Here is a 13,519-nt window from a genome sequence, read left to right as displayed (position 1 = left end):
AGAACTGGGATAACTCTTATTCGAGCCAGTCATGACTCTTATTATTAAAATACGGGATCATCAGTCTCTTGAGAACATATAATTGAGCGAAACAAAGTTAATTAGCTTCTAGCGACAATCCTGAATGGCTGGCGTCTTTGCCACTTGGTGCATGCAATGCCTCAATTTGTAGTTGCACGAAGAGTATTGATGCTCTGCATGTTACACCATGCAACATCTGTAGTGTTGGATATCTACCATGCTGCTGTGTATACTTCAATTCACTGCTATATCTTTTTTCTTTACAAGTTCTACCGTCTTGATAAGCTTCAAGAGATGGCCCTGATTATGTGCAATGCATGCAAGTACGAAATTCGTGGAGATAGTTACAAGCTCCTTTTAGCTAAACCAAACAGAAACTCTAATCAAACTTCTATTGTAATATTAAGAAAAGACGTTCTCATTGATCAGTAATAACAAAATTTCTATACGTCAAAATCAACGGGCTCAACGAGCATGCATGAGTGTGAATGCATGAGTTCTTTGAATACAGGCGAAAAAGTTCGAATGACGATTAATAATTATAAATGTACACTTCAATTCAACGTCGTTAATTTCATATAGTCTTTACAATACTATATATATATTATGTAGTTTATATAAAAAACGCCCCGTGAAAAGCAGCATTTCTTAAGGGTTGCCGTTTTAATATATATAATTCATACTGAAAAACCAACCATTCCCAGTCGCGCAAAAGTAATCGCATTATAGACAAAAGCAACTGAATTGAATTTCTGAAATATCTTTCACGGGGAAAATATAAATTATTCTGAGTTCTTAACATTTATAAGAGAAATTATGACACATGAAAAGTGTATAGACCATTTCAGCTTGCAAAACTTAAACATTTCATTTTGATTTGAAATGGATTAATGCAACCTGAAAATGTCTATTGCACTGCACCAAGTTCATTGCCATTGGAACTAAATTATTTATGCCAATATATGTTGTGCAAAAACACATCATCCTGTACAGCTGATACCGAATTAATGAATATTTTAGAACATTTCTAGCCGGATATTTTGAAAATTTGAGTTTACCTAAATACAATAATCTCGTATAGCTTTATAACTTTTAAGGCGGTCTACTATACCCTAAATCTCATTTTCATAAATCACATCGAAGTTTAACATTAGGATTCCAACGGAAATATAAGCATAGCATGCATGGAAAAGAAATGCTCGCATGTCCAAAACGTTCAGTAATATTACATTATTACTAGCTACATATCAATCTTTTACTTATAGTTTATTTACAATATGAACCGCTCTAACCTTATCTATGTACCCTGTATAAATGGCTGCTAATCAACACTAATATTTATATTCACAGTGTAACTGTTTACAGGCATGGCATGCATGGGGTAGATGGATATACAATCGTTTGAATTATGGTCACGTTTGTATATGGCTTATTTTTACAACATTTAAGGGATCGGCCCGCTGGTCTTCTCCGCAGGCAGCGTCTTACATTTGACGGGCATGCAGAGAAAGAGTGATCAGTTGAATAATTTTATAATATGAATTGGATAATTTAGGAAGCGATTTAAATTTGACAATCATGCACGCGTGAAAAGCAAATTTAACAAACGTCACGCCCCCACTCGGCTTCAAGACGTCTGATGGGGGTCTCCTCGTCCATAAGGGGTTTGTTCCCTCCTCTAACCACATTTTGCATAGTTTTGCATAGTTAAATTCTGGTTAACTCAGAAATACACAACTCTTATTGGCCAAATCTGTCCTTAACTATACAGTTAAAAGTTAACTAGTCTTTTATACAACAGACCTCATGCAGTTGTTTAAATCAAGCTCTTGCTAATAAATCATATTTCTGGTGTTCTCTTAAAAGAATCTTTGTAGAGTTCAGAAATTAAATAAGTTTACAAATTATCTCTCGCTATATCTAATTCTTCTCTCTATCGCTTTTTTTATTATTAAATTAGATACTAGCGCATCATTATATATATATAAATGGTAACTAATAGTATAGTGATGGATAGAATATTACATCCAACATAAATTAAACACAATCAAGGTAAATCAAAGAAAGCAAAACTATGTTTACTGTCCTTCACTATGAAGCAGTTGTGCAATTTCCAAGGGGAGCTTGAAGACCTGCAGCAACATCTTCTCATCTCTCTATGGCAAGACGTAGAATAGCAATGGTCGTATATCTATAGAACATTCTATATTGCGGGACGTATGCTAGACAGGATTGCCATTAGCAGTACAAGCAATAAACTTGGCCAAGATTGATTTGATCTTCCCGTTTCGTTCGCCGTAACTTTTTTCGTCATTGCTGCGAAAATAATGATACACAAAATATTGCTGCAGAAATTGAATGTGTAAAACATTTTAGTCTTAGCAGAATAGCTTAAGGTACCAATTGATACTTTTTTTATATTCAACTGTGACAGCTTTTTGAAATTTCACGGCTTGAATTACTTAAGGAACCTCCTTGAACTCTGCCACTGAATAGAAGCCTATAGTTTTTATCATGTTATGGTTTGAGATTCGAAAGTCTGAAATTATAACACTAAAGTCGGAGTAAAGATAACTTTTATGGGATCCAGACTGACTTTAAATTCAATACTATTACAACCTCGTTCCCTATTACACTATTGATTTACTGATTTTGCTGCATTAATTTCTACGTAACATTGACAGATTCTTGAAGAAACTTTGCTTTGAAATACAAAGAAAATGACCAACTAAACTGAATTTTCTCGAGTCTCATACATCTTCCATTTCATCCTGTAGTCATGATACTAAGTAAGCACCTCATGATTTTATACGAATACTTTGCACGCATGCGCACATTGTTGGGCTGACTACGCAACTGGAAAAGAAGTGGATAAACTTACGCAGTTTCACAGGTTCTGAACAAGATGTCTCCTTGTAACCAATTTCATTAGCGGAGCAAACTCTATATTTTGTTGCTGACTGAAGGTTTGAAATAGTAACCTGTAATCTTGTTATGACCTTTCGCTTTACCCAGGCCTTTTGGTCGGCGTTCCATTTTTCTAGGATATACTTTGTCGCATGATCCCCATTTTTCTCGGATGGTTGCTCCCAGAATAGAGAATAACCTTGGGTAGGTGGGTAATAACTGTGACCCAAGTTCTTTGGAGGTCCCGCGTAACCTGTTCAAACAAGTTTCAATACATTTCAATAGTCTCTTGAAGATGATCTAAAGTCCATTCTGCGCATGTTTTTGCACATAAAAAACTAAGCAAAATTCAGTAAATTACACCCAACACCCAAAACGTCTGCGCACGCGCCAAATTATGAAACTATGGTGGAAAAGCTGAATATCAATTTTTGAAACAAAGCATGTCCGTTAATTGACAAAATATATGCATGCTATAAGCGAAAAGGCGAAAATATACAAGACGGGTAGACCGGCGAAACAATCGTTAAAAGCATTATAATATTTCTAAAAAGTATGCCAGAACGAAATGGAATTCGTGTGAATTTTCTTGTTTTCAACGAGGTCTTGCACCCCAGAATATTTTTCGAAAACTATAGTTCAAACCTAAACTGTTGAGAAAAACTGCGAAAAGTTAAGCTTCTTCATTCATTTTAATTGTAACATACATCCTAAATTTCAATTATTGAGAGCACGAAGACTTCTCGCTTAAAGACTTCTCTAATAAAAGTTCGCGGAAACTGTCGTTGTTATTTGATAAACAAAACGTTTTAGACGATAAATTTCTAACAGCCACCTTTAACTCAAGTTCTTGTAGAATGCAACTTCTTCACAATGAAGTCACCCTTTTTTACCGCCATTTTGAACCTTAGCTTCGGAACATCTTTTTAATGCCAATTTTAAAGACAGCATTGACGCATGCGCAGCCCATCTTTGGAGTTTTCATCGGATTGGAATCACAAAAACATGAGAAAGCCTCTATTACATTCAGTTTCAGCAAATCTTTGAAACAAATATTCGGAAATTCGTTTGGAAACTCGCATGTTCGTTAAGTAGTTCAAATATTGAAATAAGTACTAACAAAGCTTAAAAATGAAGTACTAACAAAGCTTCTAATTCAGGATTTAAAAAATGATCCAATCAAATGCGTTGTTTGCAGAAACTGAATGTTGATTTAATTATGAATATTTGAACTTCGTAACGCACTTGCAAACGAAGCTCCGAATAAAATAACCTACTATTTGTCTGAAAGGTTTGCGGAAACTGACAGAAATGATTTTTCCAGCTTTAGTTAATTTTCCTGCGTAATTTATATCAAAGCCCAGGATCGTCGGAAGCGCGTGGGGGGGGGGGCTGCAGCCCCATTACGGGCAGAAGTGTCCGTGTAATCAATTTAGCGACAGATTTCCGGCCATAATACAAAACTACAGTAATACCTTTTTTTTAAGAAACAGCGAATTAGGTTGGACTGATAAAATCGTCATGATCACAGTGCATTGACATTGAAACTCGATAAATATTTTGAAGGTTATACATTATATTTTTCAACGTAACGTCTCATGGTGAAACTAAATTTAATGGGCGAAATGGGGACTACTGTGACCACGCCCTTTTTTCCAAATCGCAGCCCCCCAATCAAAATTTCGTTCCGTCCAAAATTACACGGGTGGCTTTTTCGAAGCTTAGTTTAGACTAAAAGACCCTGGGTACAAGGTTGGGTTTAGACGTCGCATTTCTTGTTTTCATATCCGTTAGGAAATTCGAACTCAATTTACGTACCTAATTTGGAGACTTTAAACCTTTGCGCAACACTCGTCAGCTTTGTTCTTGCTTCGCACCTATACTCGCCAAAATTTGTTTGATTTACGCTTTCAAAATTCAAAGTACTGCGGTTTTTTGGAACCAATAGTTCCCGAAAAGTTGACCCTGTCAATGATTTTTTGTACCATTTGAATAGTGGTTTGGTGTTTTTGTGGTGGATGACATCACATTTTAAATTAAGCCTTTGGCCAAACCATGATTTAATGACTTTCATCTTTTTTCCTTCATCGCTGAGAACCATATCTAGAACAAATAAATATACACGCTACAGAAACTTCTCAGAACGGACACGCAATACAGGGTGTTCACAAATGTCTACAAATAGCCCAAATGCATGAAATTAACCTCTACGAAGAATATGATTGAATTTGATGATTATCTTTATGCGGTATGAAAGAGCAGTTATTTAGCTTCGATATCTTTTTCGGCTCATAACAGCAAGAAATGACCACATATTTTTAAAATGAAAATTAGTGATTGAAATCAAACTTGCCAGATTAAAAGCAATATGAAGCAAATTTGAATTTCTTGTGAACTTTCAGTGCATGTGCGCGAATAAGATTGTTTATTCAATTCTCAGCGGCGAAAGAATGCGGTTTACGACCCAACAACTTTCAACACACAGTTATTTGCATGGTTGACAATATTGCATAAAAAACGTTGCTAGAACTAGAAGTAGAAGGCTAAATACCTCCTCTTTCTTGCCATGCGAAAACTAAATCGTTGAACTTGAGACACCCTTTAATGTTTAAAGGCTTGTTCTCATAGGGCGCTTTTCATTTAGCGGCCAAAATGGTCAGACCGGTCGTGTTTTATTTTATATTTTGACATAGGTAATTGGAACCAAATTGTAGTTCTTATATAGTTATAGGTTAATTTGTAACAATTGTCTGAATTAAACCAGCGTTAGGACGTTAAGGTTAGGACGTTATGTATATGTGGGCAAAAGGGGAACAAAATAAGTGATTTGTTGATTAGTTAATTGCGAATTGAGGGGTGTAGAAATAGAAATAAAAATAACCAGATGGGGTTGATGGAATGTTGTAATAAATATTCCTTTAATAAATATTCCTTGAATTAATATTCCTTTTTTGTAAACTTACGCTCTGATTGGTCGATTTGTACCACGTGAGTGAATGTTATATATCAACAACGCCACGGCCAGTGAAATGGCCACGGCAGTGCCGTTATAGGATTTATTGCACTATCAAAATGGCGGCAACAAACAAAAAATTAAGAGGAAATTAATGTAATTACACCGAAAAATACTAAACGGCCAACCGCTTGAATGTTTTTTAGTATCTAAAGGTAAGCATGTGTTGTTTAGTTAAGTTTAAAAATGATATAAAGTCTTTACGAGTTTACTCAAAATGAATATTAAAAGCATTATAAAAGCACTCTTTGAACTCGAAGTTCAATACTGCACTCGGCGTATTGAACTTCTCGTTCCTTGTTTGTGAACTCGTGCTTGTAAAACCCGATAATGCACTCACAGAGTGCATTAATCCTTAAATAGAGCATTTCGTTAAGAATATAGCGCCGCGGCTAAACTGGTTTCCCGCGTGCTAGGCAGATGTAAATAACGATATAATTGAATGCAGAGTTCTTGAAGCACTCTAAAATAGCTTTGCTTTAACTTCAAAAAGTGTAAAGTTAGGCGAAAATTTGATGTTCAGAGTTTCTCATGACTTGTGTGGTGTCCAACTTTTCATCAGTGCATCCAGCACAATTATCTTTGGAACCGTTCCTGGATGGATGGCATGCAGTTAAGGCCTGTTTATGAATACGTATACAAGCGGTACAACTGCCGGGCAAATGAATAAAGCGACGGCTACATCGGCTAACGCGAGGGCTGACGACTTTTTGGATAACATTTCAGAGTACGGTTCTGATAGGACTGAAAACTTTGTTTACATAGAAACCTTGAACCCCACAACAAAGTCAGAGGAAAAGATTTATAACTATCAAATTAGGGTAGTGTTCCTCTTGAGTTAAAATGTACATTAATACACACATATATTCTACCGCAATTATACCTAAAAACCATGCATTAAAGCGACATCGAACGAATTAACGGTTGTCGCGATCATGCAAGCACAAAGTGAAAATAATGCAAATCATATTTTTATTGCAGTTTTGTTTAACGAAGCTGAGATGATCTTAAGGTATTAAAATTTTGAGGTATAAAAAGTCTTTTTGAAGCAAAAGAAGCACATGTATGTTATTGTTATAGGATGACTACACGACTGCCAGAATCATGTTTTTTACTCATTTCAATAGTCAATGCAATACCTCAAAGTCATTTTACGCTTAGTTAAATTTTGGGTAACCGGGCTCATGGGAACAAACTCCTTAATAAACGTGTTGCAATGAAATCAGGCTGACTAAACTTAAAGTTCGACAGTGATTTCAATAGAACAATGTAAACACAGGGCCACGCTTGCATGGCTGTGTTTGTCTATGTTTTATTAAAAAATAATTATTTTATTCTTATATTCTGCAAAGTTTTCATCTTTTCGGAATTACAGTTCCGTAAAAGCTTAAATACCCTGCTGATTGGAATGCATGAGATTTATCATGCATATAGGCGCTTACTAGACAGAGGGCAGCTATCAATATGTCCATAAGGCATAGGAAACAACTCACATCTACGTGTAACAATTTACGTCAGTTACAAAATAAGATGTGGTAAAATTTGAAAAGCAACTGAGAGTAAGGGCTGCTTTCCAGTTACGCGTTTTTTATACGCACTTACACGCACGGAAATTTCTAAATGCTTCTAAATTTTTATTATTTAACATTTAGGTCTACAAGTGAACACTAAAACATGCGAAAAACTAAGTTCTTTTGATTTTTTTACTTTGTTTTTCCAAAGATAACATCTATAAGGATTTAGACTTTTACGTGCGTGTACGTGCGTATGAAAAACGCGTAACTGGAAAGCAGCCTTAAGGAATATTGTAGTAATGATACAATAGGTTATAGTGATTATGAGCATAAGGTTTGTGCATGGACCTGGCTAGCGTCGACAAGGTTTTGCACGGTTAATATATGGGACACGCATGCCTGGAATTACAATTTTAAAAAAAATTCTCAATTGCCTCCTATCATGGTGGCGTCAACTGGATGAGCCTCTTCCCTCAATGTTAGCTACGATTCGATGCAAATCCCTCTTCCTTTAATCCGACTGAGATAACGGGATGTCACAACAGTGTTAAATGTTCATACATGGGCATTTTTAAAATATTCACTGCCCCGTTCTCCTAAAAAGTGGAAAGCGACAAAAACAATGCGGATTTAGCTATTGATTATTTGAATTTTTTAATTTTTTATGGCGCACAATATTTTCTCCGCGTAGACGTGACGTGCATTTTTCACTTATAATAAGTAGCACCTTTTGAAGCGTGGGCCCAGTTCCGCGATACTAATATCAGTTTACTTCATGTTTCTCAAAACAACAGTTTGGTATATTAGAATAATGTGTCGCACAGTGGCATTTTGACGCACATTGCGTTTCTGATAGGATAACCTACTTTACGTGCTTTCCCTTCAACAAAAATATTCACGTTATTTACCTACGTGCATGCACAGTCCCTCGAGGAAAAGTGGAACGTACTCAATATAGTCACTCCTTTGAGTAAAAAGTTTTATATGTCAATAACCTTAGCCAGACACGTGGGCAATAATTATATAGAGCGAGGTTTGGCAATCGAATTCGGCCAAAAAACAGGCCAATGTTTTACCAACCAGATGTCTCACAAATGCATGAAAAAATAGAATTGAAGTATCTTTTAATATCCAGGGCCACGCTTGCGTGACTGTGTTTGTCTATGTTTTATTCATCTAATCTGGCTAGCCTGGATCAACGCTATTCGTAATATTGTTGTAATTGTCAAAACTATTGTGATAGGCATGCCCAAGTTAATCCCATCCCGTAGCTAATATTGTTAAAAAAATAATTATTTTATTTTTATATTCTGGAATGTTTTATTTTTTTCGGAACTACAGTTCTCTAAAAGCTTAAATTAGTTAAATACCCTGCTGATTGGAATGCATGAGATTTATCATGCATATAGGCGCTTACAAGGCAGAGGGCAGCTATAAATATAACGCCAGGAGAGGAAAAAGTTTCTATGGGAACGAATCTCCATAGGAAGCAACTCACATCTGCGTGAAACAATCACGTCAGTTACAAAATAAGATATGGTAAAATTTGAAAAGCAACTGAGAGTAAGCAATATTGTAGTAATGATACAATATATAGGTAATAGTGATTATGAGCATAAGGTTTGTGCATGGACCTGGCTAGCATTGACAAGGTTTTGCAAGGTTAATATATAATAATCTAGGCTGTTTAAGGGGGCTACACGCATGCCTGAAATTACAATTTGAAAAAAATTTTCTCAATTGCCTCCTATATCATGGTGGCGTCTACTGGATGAGCCTTCTACATTTCGATGCAAATCCCTCTTCCTTTAATCCGACTGAGATAACGGGATGTCATGAACCACAGTGTTAAATGTTCATACATTGGCATTTTTAAAATATTCACTGCCCCGCCCTCCTAAAAAGTGGAAAGCGACAAAACTATGCGGGTTTATTGATTATTTGAATTTTTTAATTTTTTTATAGCGCACAATATTTTTCCCCACGTAGACGTGACGTGCATTTTTCACTTACTTTGCACCTTTCCCAAACGTGGGCCCAGTTCCGCGATACTAATAATTTACATCATGTTTCTCAAAACAACAGTTTGGTATAGAATAATGTGTCGCACAGTGGCAATTTGACGCACATTGCATTTCTGATACGATAACTTACTGTGCTTCCATTTCATGCATTTACCTACATGCATGCACATTTCCCTCGAGGCAAAGACCAAAGTGGAACGTACTCACTATAGTCACTCCTTTGAGTAAAGAGTTTTATATGTCAATAACCTTAGCCAGACATGTCGGCAATATATAGAGCGAGGTTTACTAATCGAATTCGGCCAAAAAACAGGCCAATATTTTACCGACCAGATGTCTCACAAATGCATCAAAAAATAGAATTGAAGTATCTTTTAATATCCATAAGACAATAACCCTACCAGTTTAGCTCACTGCATGCATGTGTATCTGATATTTTTTATTATGATATGAGCTGTAAATTTTTCCGAATTAATTCAAATGCAAGCGCTCCCCTGTGAAGAAACGAATTCGTCTTTGTTTAGCGACACGGCGATATCAAGTCCATGAATAATTTAGAAACCGCGAGCTTTGTTGCGCTAATTGGAAATATTAAACCAAAATATTTCATATATTTCAATGTTTCTGTAAACACGAATAGAATTGAGATCTTTATCTATCGCTGTATTACTATAGCCAGCGGTTATCACGAGTCGTACATGATGTTCGGAAGGTTCTCACGAGCATCATCATATAAAAATATAATATGCGTTAGTGCACGTTCAGATTTCATTCAGCTTTGACAAGATAAATACCACAAGTTTTGCGATCTGTTTGTTTTCAAAATTACCAAAATTAATTGCGATAGGCAAGGATAGTAGAGATGTTATCCAGAAGTTAGCTGCACTAAATATAGTCTAGCGGATCTATATTGTCTTAAGATAAGCTTGTTAATACAATGTTTAATTTCCCATTCTTTACACTGTAAAAAATTGGGAAATTCGTTACATAAGTCAAATAACCAAAATACTCAAAATACTGATAACAACAAACAGTTTCATCTCTACGAAATATTTTATCTTTACCCGAATTGTATTAAAACAAGTAAAATTGTGCTCCTACATGCATATATCTGGACATGTTTCATCGCAAACAGTATGAGTCAGATTTTATTACATACATGCGAAAACATGCAGAACTGTCCGTCCCGAATGGCCGATATTTTAGCGACTTAGATAAATTAGTTTTCACTCTTTCTGATAAAAGAGTAAAATTGGACGAAAATCAGCAACGTCATCAACTATTCGGCTTTATAATCTGCATGCCCGCCAGGCAAAATGATGATTTTTTTGTAGTGAAACAGGTGTAAATTTCGAGTAGACATTCTCGAGACTCTTCAGTCTTCCCACCGCACGCATGCAACATATTTGTCCCACTCATGATGAGAAAGCAGTGATTGTTCCGTACACTACCTGCGAGACGTCGCGTTCAAGTAAAACGAGCAGCATAGGGAGAACAATGAGGTCAGGTTTTCACTCAAAGCACTCGCATATTTTATTTTTGAAACAATATCATATTTCGGAAGGAGTCGCTTCATGACCTCGCGGACTATATTTAAAATATATATTAAGCGTATAGCATTAATTAGACTTCCTGGCGTTAGCAAAATAATCAAACAATCATCTCGCAGACTTGACGTATACTACATTAGGTCTAAACTCAGCATTTGAGAAGTGCCTCGGACTCCAGCAACCTGTTATACGCAAGATTTCAAAAGTACAAATGTTCGAGTTTATTTGCCTTTCTGTATAAATTGTAAAGAGCAAATACGCAAGCGATTTGGCAACAATTATTTTCAAACTTTTGACGACAGGGTGGAAATTAAAATGTAATTATTGACTCACAGTCTGATAGGCCGTATTATAGCTGTAGATTCTGCACACAGTAAGATTTTACTTATATTTTATACCCACTTACCGACAACTTTGAGTAAAACCGAATGTTCTACGTGCGGCAGGTGATCCTCGGTCAATTCCAAAAGGACTCCGTATTCGTATGTGCGATTGAACTGAACATGCTGAATTGAAATAGACGCCTCTCCAAAGCCATTTTCGTTCAAGGAGATCTTGCAAACGTGTCGTTTCACATATTCCGGTAAAAGTGGGCTATACGCCATTACACCTGTTTTAACGATCTTGGACGCGATTCCATTCTTTGTTTTCGAACTCGGATCGTACCTGAACAGCTGAACACGAGAAAGATCACTGGTGGAGCGAAAAGTGAAGCTCCATTCCAATTTAATATCCTCTCCGACAAGGGGCTTCAAATTCTCCGGGGTGGATTCGAAACGAGGCTTTCTCGGGTCCGGTGTAGTTGTGCCTGTAAAGTACACAATATATGACTATACATTGCATTTCATTGGCGACAACACCTTAATATGATTGCTCATCGGCAATGTATGGAAATTTCATCATGAAAAAGCTATTTTTAAGAAGCGACGCTGTATCCTATTGAAATTGATTTCTGCATGTCCCAGGCGTGAAGTGCATAGCCCCCAGCCTAGTACTTTTAAAAATTTGGGACACATAAAATTACAATGTGGTTTTTGTCAAAGTTCGCCAAACACCCCTGTATAATTGTTTTTTGAGAATAATTCTGCATTAATAGAACCAATGAACGAAACGATGTAAGATGAGCATATACTTACAATCAACATTAAACATTGCAAGGAAAAGTGTCAAAATTATAGTATAACATTTCTCCATTTTCATCCTCGATATCCAAACGTTTATGCGAGCCTCGCGTTGTTTGACGACGACGCGACTATATCGGTCTGGAGTATTATGTAATAGAACTTGCGACGCGCTCCAATTTAATTTGTTTTTCTGTATTGCCACCTGACCTTAATAATACGTTGCCATACTCATCCCCGGAAGTGTGCTTCTGGCCTTATCTGAGTTGCAGCGACTGAATGTCTCGAGATGGCCGTGTGAACAACGAGGATTATGAAGCCTACAAGGAATTCGCTGACTCGTCTAGACACACGTACAAAGAAACACGGGCGAAAAATTCAAAATTCAAATAGAATGCGCGTTTTATTAAACCGAGCGCCAGTTAATTCGCCAATCTTCTTAGAGCAACTCGAGATAATGCCTTTTGGTCTGCTCGTTTTGATTATAATTATGGCGCGTTAACCGCACGACTTAAATTTATTCGCTTCGCTTAGATCGGCATTCGAGACCCGCCCGTATGGGATTTCACAAAAACCGCATCCTAGCAAAATCAAGTGTGTGTATATCATTAGGGCAACACAGCTATTTTCTTCCTTATCTGGCATTCGCCTAGCTCTGCCAGCACGCCCCACAATGTTTACTTATCGCAGTTTCTGCTTCTAGAATGCTTATCGCCGTTGATTCCTGGCCTGATTATCTTTGAAGGCTAATTAACACAGCAGTTCTTCCCATCCTTAAAATTCCGCTCGAGTTGGAAGTTTTTCGGCGTAATTTGCGAGAATGTCAGCTGCAGTGACACTCCGAATCGTTCCATAAATGGACAAAAATAGGTTTCATAAAACCATGGTGATTAAATATTTTTAAATATTTTGCTAGAGTTATCTTTGTTGAGGTCAATGTTCGGATCAAGTTGTACTGTACTCTAGTCTATTTATTACGTCACACATGTCAGTGTCACATGGACCCACATGTGCACGCAAGGCCCTCGACCCAAGTTGATGCACCACTCATCCATCTAGACTATAAGTAACTATAAGCCTTCTGAGAATTGTGCTTAAGCATGCTTTTTCAGTATTGGTAGCTTTAGGTATACGCTTGCTTTCAAGTCAGTTGAATTTTAATATGGCACAATGTTGTAAAAAATTAAACGGGATTTTAAAACAGTTATTCCGCGATTTAGAAAGGGTTTTATGAAATTCAGGAATTTACATTTGCAGACATATGCGTGACTGCTTGCAGCCTGATTTCCAGTATGCACGGTAACTGATAGTCACTGCACTTGTGTGTTTTTGTTCTCAAGGAGCCTTTACCGCCATAAAGATAACATAT

The 13,519-nt window shown here is 36.7% G+C and overlaps 1 protein-coding gene across 1 annotated transcript; it reads right to left on the bottom strand.

Moving 5' to 3' along the window:
- Window positions 1-1,622: 1,622 nt before the first annotated feature.
- On the bottom strand, window positions 1,623-12,614 carry LOC114524264. Its single transcript, XM_028545411.1, has 5 exons — window positions 12,166-12,614; window positions 11,436-11,837; window positions 4,747-5,031; window positions 2,903-3,181; window positions 1,623-2,337 (listed from the first exon to the last, which is right to left on the bottom strand). Exons 1-5 carry the CDS (start codon window positions 12,227-12,229, stop codon window positions 2,225-2,227), a joined length of 1,143 nt encoding a protein of 380 aa, XP_028401212.1. The 5' UTR covers window positions 12,230-12,614; the 3' UTR covers window positions 1,623-2,224.
- Between the last annotated feature and the right edge of the window lie 905 nt (window positions 12,615-13,519).

Source organism: Dendronephthya gigantea, unplaced genomic scaffold, assembly GCF_004324835.1.
Source record: "Dendronephthya gigantea isolate DGI-Jeju-01 unplaced genomic scaffold, DenGig_1.0 000030F, whole genome shotgun sequence".
NCBI classification, from domain to species: Eukaryota; Metazoa; Cnidaria; class Anthozoa; order Malacalcyonacea; family Nephtheidae; genus Dendronephthya; species Dendronephthya gigantea.
This window is presented reverse-complemented; position numbering and strand designations above follow the sequence as displayed.

What these genes read in the sequence shown, in the direction of transcription:
- LOC114524264 (XM_028545411.1), bottom strand. Translation starts at nt 12,229, where the DNA reads ATGAAAATGGAGAAATGTTATACTATAATTTTGACACTTTTCCTTGCA. An exon ending in TGCAATGTTTAATGTTGATT is followed by an intron (nt 11,838 to 12,165) that starts GTAAGTATATGC and finishes TGTACTTTACAG; the next exon opens with GCACAACTACACCGGACCCG. An exon ending in GGTTTTACTCAAAGTTGTCG is followed by an intron (nt 5,032 to 11,435) that starts GTAAGTGGGTAT and finishes TATTTGTTCTAG; the next exon opens with ATATGGTTCTCAGCGATGAA.